The 20690-nt window shown below is 42.5% G+C and overlaps 1 protein-coding gene across 1 annotated transcript in view; it reads right to left on the bottom strand.

The window, feature by feature from the left end:
* MYO7B (myosin VIIB) overlaps nucleotides 1-20690 on the bottom strand; it is a 91832-nt gene that overhangs the window by 66201 nt on the left and 4941 nt on the right. The window contains exons 2-3 of the mRNA XM_082630160.1: nucleotides 2285-2326; nucleotides 512-625 (exon numbers count right to left, since the gene is read on the bottom strand). Of these exons, the coding sequence (XP_082486286.1) occupies nucleotides 512-625; nucleotides 2285-2302 (132 nt within the window). The 5' untranslated portion in view covers nucleotides 2303-2326. The remainder of the gene's footprint in view (nucleotides 1-511; nucleotides 626-2284; nucleotides 2327-20690) is intronic.

Below are 20690 nucleotides of genomic sequence, written 5' to 3' on the forward strand. Positions count from 1 at the left end.
CAGGTGACGGAGCTCGCTTCCCAGCAGGTCACCCTGAGCTTCCTCCTCTCTCTTCTGGGCTGTTTTGCTCAGCGTGAGCTGGGCTTCCTCCTCCTCCTCACATTCTGGGGCCTCCCCTCCATGCATCTTTCTCACCTTTCCCTCCCTCCTCCTGTCCTTCCTACTCAGCTTCCTTTACTTTGCAAACAATCTTCCTGCCCTTCCCTTCTCCCTGTCACAGCCCGTTTCCCACTTCACGCTTTCCTGCTCCCCTAATTGTCCTAATTTTCCATCTGCCAACACACTCCCTGCTTCTTCACTATAGAAACAGTTCCCAAGATAGACATACAATGTTCACCACGACGGGACTTCCCTGCAGTCTGTCCTGCCACATCATGGGTCCCTGACTTGGGCTCTGGAATCCCTGGTGCTGGGAGCAGCACCAGAGAAGGGAGGGGGCTCAGGGCCCAGGAGGGGTGGAGGAATGGGGCTGAGAAGGCTGAGCCTCTCAGGAGAGCGTGGCCGTACTGACTTTGCCTTCATCATCTTCAACCAAGATCTTGCCAGGCTTTGTTTCTTTGATGATGCCCCCGATGGGCACGCTGGTCTTGTCAGCAGAGGTGAGGTTCAGCCACACGTGGTCACCCTGGAGAGCAGAGAGGAGTCGGTGGTCAGATCCTTGATCCACCTTCCCCTTCCTGCTGAAGACTTACCTCCCCGGGGGGTGTCCCTTCCAACCAAGAGATCCCAAGGTGGCTGAGGCATGCTCTCTCCCCTTTCCCCTCCTCCTTCTTCTTCTTTTTCTTCTTCCCTCTCTCCTACCCTGCTCCCAGCCCTTTCTCACTCTTGCCAGGAAGTTAATGGGAGGTGGCAACGGAAGCTTCCCTGGCCTAGTTTTTGCAGGAAAGTCTCTCTCTGCGAGGTGCAAAAAGAGAGTCTTTGCCCTGCGAATAGCCCTGTACTACCCAAACCCACTGGCTGGGGAAAGATAAAGACTAAAATCTCACTAGGTTTGTGCCTGGCCTGCAACATGGCATTGACCCACATGAACCTCTTTCTAATCCAAAAAAGCTCACCCTGCTCAAAGCGGAGGAATCCCAAAGGAACAAGCAGAGGTCCACATGCAAATATACTGAAATTCAAAAGGAGGAAATGAGCAGGTGAATAACACTCACCAGTGGAAAACAAACTGCCACAGAGCAGTGGAAAGTTGTGACCAAGTATCTCACCATGATTTCCAAAAAACTTACTGAGGTGGAGAGCAGAGGCACAAGAGCTCAGAAATTAGCCAAGACAACTGTAAAGGATGGGACATGAATTGGCAGAGCTCAAGACAGAAAGGGAGGAAAAGAAGCAAACATGGGCCAGAGATGAAAGCAAAACTGGAAGCAACAACAGGGGAATAAGCACCGCTAAAATCGTAGTAAAGATCATGGAAGACAGGAGGAAGAAAGTGAGCAAAATGACAGAGAAATTTTCAAAATTAGGATTAGGAAAAAAAGGATAGATATGGAAGACAGACAAAAATACTAACAATTGAAGTGCACAAAGAAGAAAATCGGGAAAAAAACCAGAAAAATTACTTAAATATGAAATTCAAGACAACTTTCAAGAAATTAATGAAGCCTTGAATCTATGGATTGAAGACGCACCATTATTTCTTTGAAATGATGACAAGAAAAATCAACTCTAGGACATAAAGTTTATTGGACTTCAAAAATAAAGAAATAATTTTTTGAGGGGTAAGCAGACAAAAAGACAAGTTCACTTATAAGATAATTCAGGACAAATTCAAATCATATACGAGGGCTGAACACCTCCTACAAAGATCTCAGGAAGAGAGCAATACAGCTGTTAGGATGGCCATTATAAAAAGTACAGGAAACAACAAGTGTTATTCAGGATGTAGAGAAATTGGAACCCTTGTACACTGTTGGTGGGAATGTAAAATGGTGCAGGGCATTATAGGTTACTACAAGATACTGAGTATAGTTCCCTGTGCTATACAGTAGGTCCATGTTGGTTGCCTATTTATATATTGTAGTGCGTTTTGTCAGGGCATTTTAAGCCCCGAATATAAGTGAGGGATTACTGTGCAAGTGTGGTCCCCCTGCCAAAGCCCAAAGGTTGGCCAAGGTCATTTTCTTGAGGTAATACAATCTGTCTCTTTCCTCCAAACTCCCTGTCTCCGGTATTTTCCTTATAGGGTCTCATTGCCTCTCTTCTTCTTTCCTTGGGAGTGATTTGACTCAGCCTTTGGCAACTCCCATGAACAACCCCACGATGGAAGAGATGCAATTCTTACCAGTCTCAAGCCCGACATCCTGAGGCAGCCACTCCTGACAGCCTGTGTGCAGAGAGAAAGCAGAATGTCAGTCCTCGTGGCCCTGAGTTGGAGCCCTGGAGGGTAGGAGCCACGTGTGTTCATCAGCGTGGCTCTGAGCACCTGGCATGGGGCCGAGAAATGACTCTTCAATGAATGGACGGATGAGTCATAGTCCCACCGCAAGTGTGAAAGGAGGCTCCCTCAGCTTCATCCATCCTATCTCATCTTTACTGAATGTCTATTTTGCACTTGGCACTGGGCTCAACTGGGAGTGCGGTGGTTCTGAACATCCTTAGGACACCATCCCTGCCATCCAGAAGCTCAAGCTGTGTCTGGTCAGACATCCGTGAATACCAGTCATCACCCTACACCACACGGAGTGCTGAGGGAAGCAGCCAGCAGAACTAGAGACACAACATACTTGATCTAAACTTCACGGACAGGGGCTTCCCCGGTGGTGCAGTGGTTAAGAATCCACCTGTCAATGAAGGGGACACGGGTTCGAGCCCTGGTCCAGGAAGATCCCACATGCCGCGGAGCAACTGAGCCCGTGTGCCACAACTACTGAGCCTGCGCTCTAGAGCCTTCGAGCCACAGCTACGGAAGCCTGTGCACCTAGAGCCCGTGCTCTGCAACAAGAGAAGCCACCATGATGAGAAGCCGTGCACCGCAATGAAGAGTAGCCCCTGCTCGCCGCAACTAGAAAAAGCCAACGCATAGCAACAAACACCCAACGCAGCCAAAAATAAATAAATAAACCTCACGGACACCACCAAAACACAGATATCCCCCATTTCACTCTTGGGACTCAACAAAGGAAAGGTGACCCGTTGATCACAGTTGGGAATTCAACCTGGACCTGCCTCCTTTCAAACCTGTCTGCAGCACCTGGCGGCCTCCCCCGTGCCCTGGGAGCACACAGGCGGGCCTGTGTAGCTGCCAGCAGGTGGGGGAGGGAAGGGAGGGGGGAGGGGGAGGGAGGGGAGGGGGAGGGGGAGGGAGGGGAGGGCGGAGGCCCTGATATCAAGGAGGAGCCCCACCCATCCCCAGCCTTGCCCCAGTGAACAGCGGGAGGCAGGTACTGGATTTTTTGTTCATCATATGCTCCCTGCTTCTAACACAGACTTGTTCCAAGGAGGGACCCAGGAAATAGTTGTTCAGTGAAACAGAGAACGAAGCTCTTGGAGAGGATGTCCTTTGACAATGGCTTTGCCAGATTTGTAAGAATTCACAGTGGAAGGAAAGAGGGCCCTTCTCGGGAGTTCCCTGGTGGTCTAGTGGTTAGGATTCAGGGCTTTCACTGTCGTGGCCCGGGTCCAATCCCTGGTCAGGGAACTGAGATCTCGAAAGCCGCTAGACCAAAATAAAAGGAGGGGGGGAGCGATTGTCTAGGGATGCTGCAACTTTAGCAAAGGCAGAGGGAGAAGTGCAAAGGATGGGAGGGGTCAGCACATTGGGGTTGAGCAGACCAAGCTGGGAGGTAAGAGGAGAGCAGAGGTGAAGGTGGTGGGTGAATGTGACAGAGAGCCTTTGCCACCCTGTTCTGCTGGACAAAGAAGTTTCTTATTCCAAGTTTTCCTTAGTGTGTGAGCAGTTATATGTTTATGGCAATCTACTCCTCCTAGCATTTGTTGAACGCCTACAATGTAAAAGGCGGTAGTAATCAGATTGAGATTCCTTTTGAAGGGTCTGAGGCTACAGCTCTTTCAAGGGGAGGCTGGTCCATCTCCACGCCTCACATACTGCAATGAGGTGGTGGGTGGGAAAGACGCAGAGGGCATTGCCTGCCTCTCGCTCCCCACTGTGGCTCTGGCCCCGCACTTCTCCACCCCAGGTAGGGATCTGAGGCTCACCCTTGTTCTTTAGCTCTGTCACTCTCTACCCCCTCACCCATGGCACGGATCTCCATGGACATAATCCCTCTCCAGACACCAGGATGTGTCCTATAGGTGCCCCCCACCAGTCCTGCCATCCCCGGGGGATGAACCTGCCAAGTGTTCTGGACTCCCACTCCTCTGGTCCCCAGACTCCACTGACCTCCACTCCCCCACGACTGGCCCTGGTCTTCCTGTGTCCCAGAACTTCTCCACTTCAGAAGCCATGTCCTCCAGCTGCCAGCCACACCCCAGGCCAGCACCCGGCCCTCTGCCCATGGCCAACTGTTCCCTCATTTCATCACGACCTCTCAGCCCTTGCTTTTCTCTCCATTCTATCAACCAGGCATCCAAGCTTCATTTCTCTCCCAGCCTGCCTAGAAACTGACTTACATCTTTTCTGGAACGAAGTGCTTTTATAAGTACCCATAAACGCAATACAAAAATAAAGTACAATAAGCTGCACTCTATGTGGACCCCTCTGGTCCACCCTTGTCTTGTGAATGTTGTTGACTCCTGCTCGCACCTTGAAAAGTCCCAGCACCAAGCTGAGCACACCAAGGATGGGTCACACCATCTTGACGATAGGGGCCAGCACCTCCCCTACGACCTTAGAAATGCTCAGGGACACTTGAGTGGGCCCTGGTCAGCTCTTTCTGGGAAAAAAAAACCCAACAACACTCTTATTTCAAATCTCCCTCCCACTACTCACTCTGCAGAACACCTTGATCTGTGTCATTGAAAAAAGATCGAAAAATCACCCTCAGCTTCCAGCTCTGCCCACTCCCTGCCTTTCCCTATATCTGAGAACATTTAAGGGACTGCCCAGGGGAAGGGGCCCCCTGACAGCCCCACACTAACCCTTCCAGCCCTGCCCTCTCTGGCCTCCTCCATCAGGGCTTTTGCTTTATCAATTACGCTGGTGGTTAAAATACTCCCACAAATTCTTTGACACTACTCCCTTCCAAATATGGAGACTCATTCTCCCTACTGTGGATGTGGATTTAGTGACTCCCTTCTAACAAATAGAATAATGTCAGAGTGATGGAGTGTAGCTTCTGAGACTAGTTCATAAAAGGCTCTGTGTCCTCCTCCTTGCTCTGTCTGAGATCGCTCGGCCTGGGGGAACTTGCTGCCATGTCATGAGGATACTCAAGCAGCCCCAAGGAGGACCCATGTGGTGAGGAACTCAGGTCTCCAGTCAACAGCCAGTGATCTTGAAAGCGGATCTTCCAGCCGTGGTCAAGGCTTCAGATGACCAGAGCTCCAGCCAACGTCCTGACTGCAACCTTGTTATGGGCTGAATTTTGAACCCCTCACCAAGTTCATATGTTGAAAGTCCTAACCCTCAGTACCTCACAATGGAACTGTATTTGAAGATAAAGCTCTTTTAAAGAGGTGGTAAAGTTAAACTGAAGCTGTGAGGGTGGGGCGTAATCCAACATGACTGATATCCTTGTAAGAAGAGGAAGAAATACCAGAGCTGTACATGCAGAGGGATGGCCATACGAGGACAAAGTAGCAAGAGGGTAACTGTCTGCAAGCCAAGGAGAGGGGCCTTGTGAAGAACCATCCCTACCAACATCTTTGGTCTGAGACTTCCAGCTCCAGAATTATGAGAACATAAATATCTATTGTTTAAGCTGCCTAGTCGGTGGCATTTTGTTATGGCAACCCTAGAAAATGAATATAAACCACGTGAGTGTCCCTGGCCCAGAACCACCCAGATAAGCTGTTCTTGGATTTCAGAAATTGGGTGAGGAAATAAATATTTGTCATTTTAAGCTGCAAAATCTTGGAGTAATTTGTTATGCAGCAGTAGATAACTAATACAATTACCCCTCCCTCTCACATCTTCATTCTTTCTTACTCTTCTGGTTTTCCTCCCTGCATAAAGATGCAAGTTTTGTCTATCTTAAAATGAATTTTCTTGGCCTCATGACTGCCTCCAGCTATTTCCCTCCTCTTGTTTCTATTCCACAGCTGAACTGCCTGAAAGAGTTGCCCCATCATGCTGCCTCCACTACCTCACCCTTCATGCCTTCCCAAGCCTTGGGTCACACACACGTACCCACAAACGCTGCACCGACCCCTCCAGGGCTAACATTGCCCAAGTCCATGACAGGACTTTTTCAGCCATGTTCTATTCCCTGAGCACGCCCCCTTGGCTTCTGCAGGACTACACTTCCCTGTCATTCCTTTGCTTTAGGGGCTCCCCTCCATCTCCTCCCAGGGCCCTTTCCCTCACCTTGATCTCTTGGTGTCTGAGGGAGATGCTGGTTGTTTTTGTCTGCCTGATGTGCCTTCCCCTATTTTCTTTTGGGGGAAATTCTCCTCCCTTTGTCCAAAATGTTTCTGATAGGAACCATGAATCATGGTACCTCAAAGATGGCATGCAATCCAAGAAAGGGCTTTCCCTGAGATGTTCTGAATTGAAGCTGGGGATTAGTTTTCTCCTCTAGTTGCAAAGTTCTGAAATGTGATTCCAGAACTGCCAGGGGCTATGGTCCTAGTGTCCTGAAAATAGCTGATATGAGAGAAGAAAGTTGGAAGGACAGGAGGGAATGAAACAAAAGACAGAAATCCTGTCTTTGACTTTTTGCACTTTGTTATTTGAGCTAAGCCATCTGTACTCTGTCATTGAAACCAAAGAAATCTCATTGATATGGTGGTTCTCATTCTATTCTCCTTCAGTCTGCCCACTCCCCTTGCACATTTCCACCCTCTCCCAGGGCCACTGACAAAATCAAAGCACTTCTGAGTCTGAAGTCAATGTCTCAAACCCTCATCGCTATCTGGAACTCCAGCTCCACCAAGGCCCTAGTCTCTGGATATCTCCAGCAGATAGGCCATGGGCACAACAAACTCAACATGACCACACATCTCCTCTGTCCCTAAATCTGCTCTTTCCCCTTCATCCTTTATCTCAGTGAATGAAACTAGCAATTGTTGAAGAAAACACTTGAGTCATCCTATGATCCTCATATCTAAATGATCACTAGGATCTGAAGATTTCATCCTTTAAAAGCTTGAGGCTCCCAACTATATGTTGTCTGCAAGAAACTCACTTTAAATATAAAGACACAGATAGATGATAAAGAGATAGAGAAAAATATACCATGTTAATATTAATCAAAAGAAATCTGGGGACTTCCCTGGTGGTGCAGTGGATAAGACTCGCACTCCTAATGCAGGGGGCCTGGATTCGATCCCTGGTCGGGGAACTAGATCTCACATGCACGCCACAACTAAGAGTTTGCATGCCACAATTAATGAGTCCGTGTGCCACAACTAAAGAACCAGTGAGCCGCAACTAAAGAGCCCTGGAGCTGAACTAAGGGGCCCATGTGTGGCAACTAAGGAGCTGGCAAGCCACAACTAAGGAGATCAGGAGCTGCAACTAAGGAGCCAGCGAGCCACAACTAAGGAACCCCCCTGCCACAACTAAGACCCAGCACAAGTAAATAAATATTAAAAAAAGAGAAAGCTGGAGTAGCTATACTAATTTTAGGTAGTGCTGACTTCAGGGCAAGGAAAATTATGAGGAATATAAAGGGGAATTACATAATAATAAGGGGGCCAATTTCCAAAGAAGACATAACTTTACTTAACATGTATGTGTGTGACAACAGAGCATCAGAATACATGTGGTAAACTGGTAAACCTACAAGGAGAAAAAAATAAATCCACTATTATAGTTGGAGGCTTTAAAACCCCTTTATCAGTAATTGACATATTTGGCAGGCGTAAAATCAATAAGTACATAGTTGAAATGCATAGCATCATTAGTCACCTGGATCTAATTGACATTTGTAGAATACTTCATCTAACAACAGCAGAATATACCTTCTTCTCAAGTTCACATGGAACATTCACCAAGATAGGCCACCTTCTGGGCCATAACAACCCTGAGGAAATTTAAAAAATAAAATCATACAATGTCTGTTGTCAGACCACAAAGAAATTAAACTAGAAATCAAAATAGCTAGAAAATCCCCAAATATTTGGAGATTAAGAAACATACTTATAAATAACACGAGTCAAAGTCTCAAGAAAATTCTTAAAATGTTTTCAACTAAATGAAAATGAAGCTACAACTTACTAAAAGTTGTGGAATGCAGTGAAAGCAGTACTTAGAAGGACGTTTATAATACTGAAAGACTATATTTAAAAAGATGAGGATCCAAATCAAGATGGTGGAGTAGGAAGACACAGAACTCACCTCCCCCCACGAACATATCAAAAATACATCTACAGGGCTTCCCTGGTGGCTCAGTGGTTGAGAGTCCGCCTGCCGATGCAGGGGACACGGGTTCGTGCCCCGGTCCAGGAAGATCCCACATGCCGCAGAGCGGCTGGGCCTGTGAGCCATGGCCGCTGAGCCTGCGCGTCTGGAGCCTGTGCTCCGTAACGGGAGAGGCCACAACAGTGAGAGGCCTGCGTACCGCAAACAAACAAACAAAAGAAAACCAAAAAAAAACCAGAAAAACATCTACATGTGGAACATTTCTTGCAGAAAGCTAACTGGAGACTGACAGAAAGACTCCTGTACAACCAAGGCTCTAAGAAAGATACACACAAAATTGGGTAGGAAGGGAAGAGAAGTGGTCAGGTGGGAGTCTGTGCCCCTGGTAGGGGACTCAGAAGAAAAGAGATTACATGGGCAGAGACCCTCCCTGGACAGGGAGCAGTTTGAGCCACATATTGGGTGCTCTAACCCTGGGGTCTGACAAAGGGAAGACAAGCCCCTTTGGCTCATTGGAGGGCAAGTGGGACTAACAGGAGGGAGGGGAAATCCTGTACCTTGCTTGTGAGGAGCACATGAACACTTGCCTGCTCCCGAAGCAGGGTGGAGAGGGCAGATTGAAACCACACAGCTGGCTGACTTGTTTCCCAGGACCACCCCGGAGCATGCCCTAACCTGAGCTGAGCAAATGCTCCAGCACTATTTGCCCCATGTCACAGCTCCACACTGGAGTGAAGGCTGCCACGGCCAAGGAAAAAGCTTCGCTGTGAGACTCTGTGGCAGCTCAAACACTAAGCAGCTTCTGAGCAGGGAGGGGGCTGTCATTACTGGTGATTGCACAAGTGATACATCAGAGGCACTCCAGATCTTTGACAGTGGCCATATCAACATACTCTGTGCCCAACGTTCATTGAATACCCAGTCCAGCGCCTCTTGCTCCAGCTCTGCTCCCCTCTGGGGCTGAAGGTGCTGGTGCTGAGAGGGGGAAGAGCACACACTTAAAGGGAAGCCAGCTCACACCTGACACTCAGGGCTTCTGTTCCAGCAACTTGAGACCTAACCCCACCCTTGATAAGGCAATGTTGGCCACTGAGCAAAGGGTAAGCCCCACTTCACACCTGGCTCTAGCCCTAGCCCCTCCTTCTCCAGCCCCACCTACTACCAAGAAGACAGCTGCCAACACACCCTGAGGAAAGACGTCACTTGTGTTCACATCAAATCCATCTCTCCCAGCAAAGCCGCTGGGCACAAGCAAAATGTATAGGGATGCTCCCACATAAGGACACAGTTTCAAGACCACCATAGGTAACAATTTCACTAAAATTCATAGAGACAGAGAAAGATAATTAAAATGAGAAGAGAGAAGAATTTGTCTCAATTGAAAGAACAAGAGAAAACCCCTAAAAAAAACAACTAATGAAACAGAAATAAATAATTTACTAGATAAAGAATTCAAAGCATTAGTAATAAGAATGCTACCTGAATTAGGGAAAAGAATAGATGAACACAGGGAGAATTTTAACAAGGAACTAGAAAATATAAAAAAGAACCAGTCAGAACTGAAGAATACAATAACTCAAATGAAAAGTGTTCTAGAAGGAATGAACAACAGACTAGGTGATACAGAACAACGCATATGTGATCTGGAGGTAGAATAGTGGACATCACCCAAACAAAACAGTAAAAAGAAAAACAAATTTTAAAAAATGAAAACAGTTTAAGGGATCTTTGAGACAACATCAAGTGTACCAATATTTACAGGGTAGGAGTCCCAGAAGAAGAAGAGATAGAGAAGAAAGTAAAAAATGTATTTAATGAAATTATGGCTGACAACTTCCCAAGCCTGAAGAAGGAAACAGATATCTGGGTACAGGAAGCACAGAGAGTCCCAAACAAAATGAACACAAACAGACCCACACCAAGACATACCATAATTAAAATGGCAAAAGGTAAAGAAAAAAGAGAATTCTAGAGGCAGCAAGAGAAAACCAAAGAGTTATATACAAGGGAACCCCCAGAAGACTCTCAGCTGATTTTTCTGCAGAAGCTTTACAGACCAAAAGGAAGTGGCATGATATATTTAAAATTTTTAAAGGCAAAAACCTGAAATCTAGGACACTCTACCCAGCAAAATTATCATTTAGAATTCAAGGAGAGATAAACAACTTTTCAAACCAGCAAAACCGGAAAGAGTTCATCAGTACTAAAATAACCCTAAAAGAAATGTTAAAGGGTCTTCTCAAAGTGGAAAAGAAAAATCTATAAGAAGAAGTATCTATAGGAAAGAAAAACATCCCACTAGTAAAGGCACACATATAGTAAAGGCTGAGGAGCAGCCACTTAAGTAAGCTAGTATGAAGGTTAAAAGACAAAAATTATAAAACTAAGTATAACTACAATAATCAGTAAAGGTATAAACATGAAGATATAAAATATGACACCAAAAACACAAAGTATGGGGGAAAAGAATAAAAAATGTAGCTCTTTTAGCATGTATTTGAAATTAACACATTTAATTTTAATTTAATTTTAAGAGGACTACCTGTTTAAAACAATTAAATATAGTTATAGGTCAACATATATGAACCCCATGGTAATCCCAAATCAAAAACCTACCATAGATACACAGAAACAAGAGAGAAAGAACAGAAACATACCACTAAATGAAATAATCAAACCACAAGGGAAGAAACTAAAAGAAGAAAAAAAGAACAAGGAAGGACTACAAAAACAACCGGAAGACAAGCAATAAATGGCAATGCTCCAATCAAAAGGCATAAGGTGGCTGACTGGATGAAAAATGAGACATCTATATGCTGCCTGTAAGAGAATCATTTCAGAGCTAAACACACACACAGACTGAAAGTGAAGGGATGGGAAAAGATATTCAAATGTAAATGACAAGGGCTTCCCTGGTGGTGCTGTGGTAAAGAATCTGCCTGACAATACAGGGGGCACAGGTTCGAGCCCTGGTTCGGTAAGATCCCACATGCCACAGAACAACTAAGCCTGTGCATCACAACTACTAAGCCTCTGCTCTAGAGCCTGTGAGCCACAACTACTGAAGCCCGCGTGCCTAGAGCCTGTGCTCCACAACAAGAGAAGCCACCACAATGAGAAGCCCATGCACCACAATGAAGAGTAGCCTCCTCTCATTGCAACTAAGGAAAGCCCATGTGCAGCAACAAGGAACAAATGTAGTCAAAACTAAATAAGTAAGTAAATAAATAAATGTATTTTTAAAATGTAAATGACAAGGAAGTGTGGTGGCAATACTCATATCAGGCAAGAGACTTTAAAACCGAGTCTATAACAAAAGACAAAGAAGAGCATTATATAATGATAAAGGGATCGACATCAAGAGAGGATATTACACTCATTCACATATATGCACCCAATACAGGAGCACCTAAATATAGGTGCAAATATTAACAGACATAAAAAGGAAAAGTTGACAACAATACAATAATAGTAGGGGACTTCACAACCTTCCAAGACTGAACCAGGAAGAAATAGAAAATATAAACAGACCAAGCACAAGCACTGAAATTGAAACTGTGATTAAAAATCTTCCAACAAACAAAAGCCCAGGACCAGATGGCTTCACAGGCGAATTCTATCAAACATTTAGAGAAGAGCTAACACCTATCCTTCTCAAACTCTTCCAAAATATAGCAGAGGGAAGAACACTCCCAAACTCATTCTACAAGGCCACCATCACCCTGATACCAAAACCAGACAAAGATGCCACAAAAAAAGAAAACTACAGGCCAATATCACTGATGAACATAGATGCAAAAATCCTCGAGAAAATACTAGCAAGCAGAATCCAACAGCACATTAAAAGGATCATACGCCATGATCAAGTGGGGTTTATCCCTGGAATGCAAGATTTCCTCAATATATGAAAATTAATCAATGTGATAAACCATATTAACAAATTGAAGGAGAAAAACCATATGATCATCTCAATAGATGCAGAAAAGGCTTTTGACAAAATTCAACACCCATTTATGATAAAAACCCTCCAGAAAGTAGGCATAGAGGGAACTTACCTCAACATAATAAAGGCCATATATGACAAACTCACAGCCAACATCACCCTCAATGGTGAAAAACTGAAAGCATTTCCACTAAGATCAGGAACAAGACAAGGTTGCCTACTCTCACCACTATTATTCAACATAGTTTTGGAAGTTTTAGCCATAGCAATCAGAGAAGAAAAAGAAATAAAAGGAATCCAAATTAGAAAAGAAGAGGTAAAACTGTCACTGTTTGCAGATGACATGACACTATACATAGAGAATCCTAAAGATGGTACCAGAACACTACGAGAGCTAATTAATCAATTTGGTAGGTAAAGTAGCAGGATACAAAATTAATGCACAGAAATCTCTTGCATTCCTATACACTAATGATGAAAAATCTAAAAGAGAAATTAAGGAAACACTCCCATTTACCATTGCAACAAAAAGAATAAAATATCTAGGAATAAACCTACCTAAGGAGACAAAAGACCTGTATGCAGAAAACTATAAGACACTGATGAAAGAAATTAAAGACAATACAAACAGATGGAGAGATATACCATGTTCTTGGATTGGAAGAATCAACATTGTGAAAATGACTATACTACACAAAGCAATCTACAGATTCAATGCAATCCCTATCAAACCACCAATGGCGTTTTTCACAGAACTAGAACAAAAAAATTCACAATTTGTATGGAAACACCAAAGACCCCAATGAGCAAAAGCAATCTTGAGAAAGAAAAACACAGCTGGAGGAATCAGGCTCCCTGACTTCAGACTATACTACAAAGCTACAGTTATCAAGACAATATGGTACTGGCACAAAGCAGAAATATAGGTCAGAGGAATAGTATAGAAAGCCCAGAGATAAACCCACACACATATGGTCACCTTATTTTTGATAAAGGAGGTAAGAATACACAATGGAGAAAAGACGGCCTTTTCAATAAGTGGTGCTGAGAAAACTGGACAGCTACCTGTAAAAGAATGAAATTAGAACACTCCCTAACACCATACACAAAAATAAACTCAAAATGGATTAAAGACCTAAATGTAAGGTCAGACACTATAAAACTCTTAGAGGAAACCATAGGCAGAAGACTCCATGACATAAATCACAGCAAGATCCTTTTTGACCCACCTCCTAGAGAAATGGAAATAAAAACAAAAATAAACAAATGGGACCTAATGAAACTTCAAAGCTTTTGCACAGCAAAGGAAACCATAAACAAGACAAAAAGACAACCCTCAGAATGGGAGAAAATATTTGCAAACGAAGCAACTGACCAAGGATTAATCTCCAAAGTATACAAGCAGCTCATGCAGCTCAATAACAAAATATCAAACAACCCAATCCAAAAACAGGCAGAAGACCTAAATAGACATTCTCCAAAGAAGATACACAGATTGGCAACAAACACATGAAAGGATGCTCAACATCACTAATCATTAGAGAAATGCAAATCAAAACCACAATGAGGTATCACCTCACACCAGTCAGAATGGCCACCATCAAAAAATCTACAAATAATAAATGCTGGAGAGGGTGTGGAGAAATGGAAGCCCTCTTGCACTGTTGGTGAGAATGTAAATTGATACAGCCACTATGGAGAACAGTATGGAGGTTCCTCAAAAAACTAAAAATAGAACTACCATACGACCCAGCAATCCCACTACTGGACATATACCCTGAGAAAACCATAATTCAAAAAGAGACATGCACCACAATGTTCACTGCAGCTCTATTTACAATAGCCAGGACATGGAAGCAACCTAAGTGTCCATCGACAGATGAATGGATAAAGAAGATGTGGCACATATATACAATGGACTATTATTCAGTCATAAAAAGAAATAAAATTGAGTTATTTGTAGCGAGGTGGATGGACCTAGGGACTGTCATACAGAGTGAAGTAAGTCAGAAAGAGAAAAACAAATACCATATGCTAACACATATATATGGAATCTAAAAAAAAAAAGGTTCTGAAGAACCTAGGGGCAGGACAGGAATAAAGATGCAGACATAGAGAATGGACTTGAGGACACGGGAGGGGGAAGGGTAAGCTGGGACGAAGTGAAAGAGTGGCATGGACATATATACACTACCAAACGTAAAATAGATAGCTAGTGGGAAGCAGCTGCATAGAACAGGGAGATCAGCTCAGTGTTTGTGTCCACCTAGGGGGTGGGATAGGGAGGGTGGGAGGGAGATGCAAGATGGAGGAGATATGGGGATGTATGTATACATATAGCTGATCCACTTTTTTATACAGCAGAAACTAACACAGTATTGTAAAGCAATAATACTCCAATAAAGATGTTACAAAAAAAGAAAAAAAATAGTAGGGGACTTTATACCCCATTTACATCAATAGACAGATCATACAGACAGAAAATCAGTAAGGGAACAGTGGTCTTAAATGACACAGTAAACCAGTTGGACTGAATACGTATCACAGGACATTCCATCCAAAACCAGCAGAATATACACTCTTTTCAAACACACTGGTACGTTCTCCAGGATAGATCACATGCTAGGCCACAAAACAAGTCTCAACAAATTTAAGAAGAAAGAAATTATATCAAGCAATTTTTCCACAATGGTATGAAGCTAACAATTCATTATAGGAAGAAAAATGGCAAAAACACGTGGAGACTAAACAACATGCTACTAAAAACCAATGAGTCAATGAAGAAATCAAAGAGGAAATTAGAAGATACCTTAAGACAAATGAAAATGTGAACAGAACTTTCCAAAATCTTTGAGATGCTGCATAGCAGTTCTAAGAGGGATACACAGCAATACAGGCCTATCTCAAGAAACAAGAAAAATCTCAAATAAACAACTTAACATTCCATCTAAAGGAAAAAAAAAAGAACAAGCAAAGCCTAAAGTCAGCCGAAGAAGGAAATAATAAAAATCAGAAAGGAAATAAATAAAATAGAGACCAAGAAACAATGGAGAAGATCAATGAAACCAAGAGCATGTTCATTGAAAAGATAAACAAAATTGATAAACCTTTAGCCAGCCTCATCAAGAAGAAAAGAGAGACCCAAATAAACCAAATAAGATACAAATAAACAAAATAATAAATGAAAGAGGAGAAATAACAACCAATACAACAGAGATGCAAAAATTTGTAAGAGACAGTTATATGTCAACAAACTGAATAACTTAGAAGAAACGGACAATATGTTTAGAAACATACAACCTTCCAATAGTAAGTCAGGAAGAATTATACAACGTGAACAAACCAATCACTAGTAGTGAAGCTGATTTGTAATTAAAAAAAGAAAAACAAAAACACTTCCTGGCAAACAAAAGCCCAGGACTAGACAGGTTCACAGGGAAATCTTACCAAATATATAAAGAAGAGCTAATACCTATCCTTCTCAAACTATTCCAAAAATATCAAAGAGGATGTAACACTCTCCAAATCATTCTGTGAAGCCACCACCATTCCCCTGACACCAAAAGTAGACAAAGACACTACAAAAAAAAAAAAGTAGCTTACAGGCCAATATTTCTGTTGCATATAGAGGCAAAAGTCCTCAAAAAAAATAGCAAATTTAATTCAACAATATATAAAAAGAATCATACACCATGATCAAGTGGGATTTATTCCAGGGATGCAAGGATGGTTCAATATGTACAAATTGATCAATGTTATATGTCACATGAACAAGAGGAAGGATAAAAAATCACATGATCATCTCAATAGATGCAGAAAAAGCATTTCACAAAATTCAACACCCATGCATGATAAAAACTTTCATCAAAATTGTTATAGAGGGAATATCTCAACATAATAAAGTCCATTTATGACAAGCCCACAACTAATATCGTATTCAACAGTGAAGACCTGAAAGCTTTTCCTCTAAAATCAGGAACAAGACAAGGATGTCCACTCTTGCCACTTCTATTTAACACAGAATTGGAAGTCCTAGACTCAGCAATCACACAAGAAAAAGAAGTAAAAGGCATTCAAATTGGAAGGGAAGAGGTAAAACTGCCATTATTTGCAGGTGAGATGATACTATATATAGAAAACCCTAGAGTCTCCACCAAAATACCATTAGAACTAATAAGTAAATTCAGTAAAGTTGCAGGATACAGTATTAATATACAGAAATCTGTTGTTTCTCCATACAATAATAATGAACTATAAGAAAGAGAAATTAAGGAAAAAATCCTATTTACAAACACATCAAAAAGAATAAAATAACTAGGAGTAGACTTAACCAGAAGGTGAAAAACCTGTACTCTGAAAACAATGAAACATTGATGAAGGAATTTGAAAATGATACAAAGAAGTGGGAAGATATCCTGTGTTCTTGGATTGGAAGAATAATATTGTTAAAATGTCCATACTACCAAAAGCAATATACAGACTTAATATAATCCCTGTCAAACTACCCATGACATTTTTCACAGAACTAGGACAAATAATTCTAAATTTTTTATGGAACTGCAGAAGACCCCAAATTGCTAAAACAATCTCGAGAAAGAACAAAGCTAGAGGCATCATGCTCCCTGACTTCAGATTATATTACAAAGCTACAGTAATCAAAACAGCATGATATTGGCACAAAAACAGACATATCAATCAATGGAATAGAATAGAGAGCCCAGAAATAAACCCATGTATTTATGGTCCATTAATATATGACAAAGGAGGCAAGAATATATAATGGAGAAAACACAGTCTCTTCAATAAGTTCTACTGGAAAAACTGGACAGCTGCATGTAAAAGAAAGAGATTCAAACCTTTCCTCACACCATATACAAAATAAACTCAAAATGGTTTAAAGACTAAATGTGAGACCTGAAAATGTAAAACTCCTACAAGAGAAAATAGGCAGAACGCTCTGACATAAATTGTAGCCATAGTTTTTGGAGCTGTCTCCTAAGGCAAATGAAATGAAAGCAAAAATAAACAAATGGCTCTTAATTAAACCTAAAACTTTTCCACAGCATGGAAAGCATCAACAAAATGAAAAGACAACCTACTAAATGGGAGAATCTACTTGCAAATTATATGACTGAGAAGGGGTTAATATCCAAAATGTATAAACAGTTCATACAACACAGTATCAAAAACAAAACAAAAACCAAAGAACCCAATTTAAAAATGAGCAGGAAACCTGAATATACATTTTTCCAAAGAAGATATACAGATGGCCAACAGGCATATGAATAAATGCTTAGGGACTTCCCTGGTGGTGAAGTGGATAAGACTCCACACTCCCAATGTAGGGGGCCTGGGTTTGATACCTGGTCAGGAAACTAGATCCCACATGCATGCCACAGCTAAGGAGCCCGTAAGCCACAACTAAGGAGCCCATGTGCTGCAGCTAAGGAGCCAGCACAACCAAATAAATAAATAAATAAATATTTTAAAAAAGAAAAAATGCTCAACATTACTAATTTCGGAGAAATGCAAATCAAAAACACAATGAGAAACTTCACACCTGTCAAAATGGCTATCATCATCCTCAAAAAACCTAAAAATAGAACTACCATATGATCCAGCATTTGCACTCCTGGGTATATATCCAGAAAAAAACAGAAACACTAATTTGAAAAGATACATGTGCCTCAGTGCTCACAGCAGCACTGTTTACAATAGCCAAGATATGGAAGTTACCCAAGTGTCCGTCAACAGACAAATGGATAAAGAAGATGTGGTATATAAATATACAATTGACTATTACTTGGCCATAAAATAAGAATGAAATTCTGTCCTTTGCAGCAATGTGGATGGTCCTAGAGAATATTATGCTTAGTGAAATAAGTCAAATAGAGAAAGACAAATACTGTATGATATCACTTATATGTGGAATCTAAAAAATAATACAAATGAGGGGCTTCCTTGGCGGTCCAGTTGTTAAGACTCTGAGCTTCCACTGCAGGGGGCATGGGTTTGATCCCTGGTTGGGGAACTGAGATCCCACATGCTGCATGGTGCAGCCAAAAAAAAAAAACAAAAAACAAATGAATGTATATAGCAAAACACGAACAGACTCACAGATATAGAAAACTAATGGTTTCCAAGAGGGAAAGGGATAAGGGAGGGGCAAGTTAGGCGTATAGGGTTAAGAGACACAAACTAAGCAACACAGATATATTGTATAGCACAGGGAAATATAGCCATTATCTTGTAATAACTTTTAGTGGAGTATAATCTGTAAAAATACTGAGTCACTATGCTGTACACCTGAAACTAATATAATACGTAAATCCACTATATTTCAGTAAAATTTTTAAATTCAAAAATAAAAGAAAAAAGATATAAAATTAATGATCTAAGCTTCCACCTTAGAGAAAGAGGAGCAATATAATCCTAAAGCAATAAGAAAAATAAATGAATATTAAAAATTAGAGCAGAAATCATGAAATTGAAAACAGGAAATCAACAGAGAAAAGCAGTGAAACCAAAATCTGGTTCTTAGAAAACATCAACTAGACTGATAAACCTCTAGCCAGGCTAACCAAGAAAAAAAGAGAGAAGACACAATTTCTAATATGGAAATGAAAGAGGGACACCTCATTGATAACTGATCTGATCCCAGGGACATTAAAAGGATAATAAAGCAATATTATGAACAACTCTATCCCTACGAATTTGGTAACTTAGATGAAGTGGACCAATTCCCTGAAAGATGCAATCTACTGAAACTCTCATCAAAAGAAATAGACTATCTACATAAGTCTATACCTATTAGAAAAATTGAATTAATAATTAACAACTTTTCGAAAGAGAGCATGCCAGGCTCAGATGGTTTCATTGATAAAGTCTACCAAACATTTAAGGAAAAAAATGATACCAATTCTCTACAATATCTTCCAAGAAATAGAAGCAGAGAGACCACTTCCTAACTCATTCAATGAGGCCAGCATTACCCTAATACCAAAACCAGATAACAGACATTAAAAGAAAGGAGAAACTTGAGGGTTTCTCCCCTCCTGCCCATCCCTTAGTCCGCTATCATCCTTCACTTGGTAGAATGGAAGCCTCCCAGGTGGACTTGCTTCTTCCGTTCTCTCCAAAAATCATTCTTCATTTAACCAACCAAGTAATCTTTAAAAGATGGGAGGGCTTCCCTGGTGGCGCAGTGGTTGAGAGTCCGCCTGCCGATGCAGGGGATGCGGGTTCGTGCCCCGGTCTGGGAGGATCCCACATGCCGCGGAGCGGCTGGGCCCGTGAGCCATGGCCGCTGGGCCTGCGCGTCCGGAGCCTGTGCTCCGCAACGGGAGAGGCCACAGCAATGGGAGGCCCGCATACCGCAAAAAAAAAAAAAATAAAAAAAATAAAAGATGGGAAAAATCAATCATGTCATGCCTCTCCACAGCTAAGAGTGTGCTGTATCTTTATAGCATTCAAGGTCCTTCAGGATCCTAACCTGCCTACCTTTTCAGCTTGCCCTGTATCTCGCCTCTTCCCCCAGGATGTGCTGAATTTCATGCGGTTCCTGAAGTACGCCATATTCTGTCTCACCTCAGTGTCTCTGAACTTGATCTGAAATGAGTTAGGAACACATACACATGCACACATGTACTCACACACAGGCACACACATCTCACACGCAGCAGCTCTTGCTTGCATCATCCCTTACTTCTGTTTTTTTCTTATATCACTTACTTCTGTTTCTCCCACATTTGTGAGAAACTTAGGAGCAGAACTGTGCCCTACTCATCCCAGAAGGAGTTCACGATATAATTGCTGAATGAATGGATGGATGGGTGGGTGGATAGGTGGATGGATGAATGGTTCCTGGGGGATGGAAGCAGCCCTGCCCACATCCCAGGAAGGCAGGTAAGGGGTTTCTCCTGAGGGGAAGCCCAGGGGTATTTGCAAGTTCCTGCCCCTTTGAGGTGAGATGCTTCTTCTTAGCTCAGACCCTCTTGTCCAGCTCTGAGGCAGGTCACTGTGGCTGAGCCCACGGTGGTCAGTAACCTGCATTGGCCCCAGGGTCTACTTAATCTTAAGGATCAGAATGGGGATGACTATCACCCGAGGGGAGAAGGGCAAGCTGCTGGTTCCCAAAGACGTCCTCAGAGCTGCTGGAGGTCTAAAACCACACCACAACATGCATTTCTGGGTCATCACTGAACAACAGTGTGGGGGGAGTAGGTAAGAAAATGCTGAAAGGTGAATGAGAAAGTGGACCTGGGGAGAAAATCAAAGGTTGCAGGGATCAGGAGGGACCAGAGTGGGCAGGGGACTGTGTGC

The sequence above is a fragment of the Mesoplodon mirus genome, assembly GCF_964341445.2.
Source record: "Mesoplodon mirus genome assembly, chromosome: 8".
NCBI classification, from domain to species: domain Eukaryota; kingdom Metazoa; phylum Chordata; class Mammalia; order Artiodactyla; family Ziphiidae; genus Mesoplodon; species Mesoplodon mirus.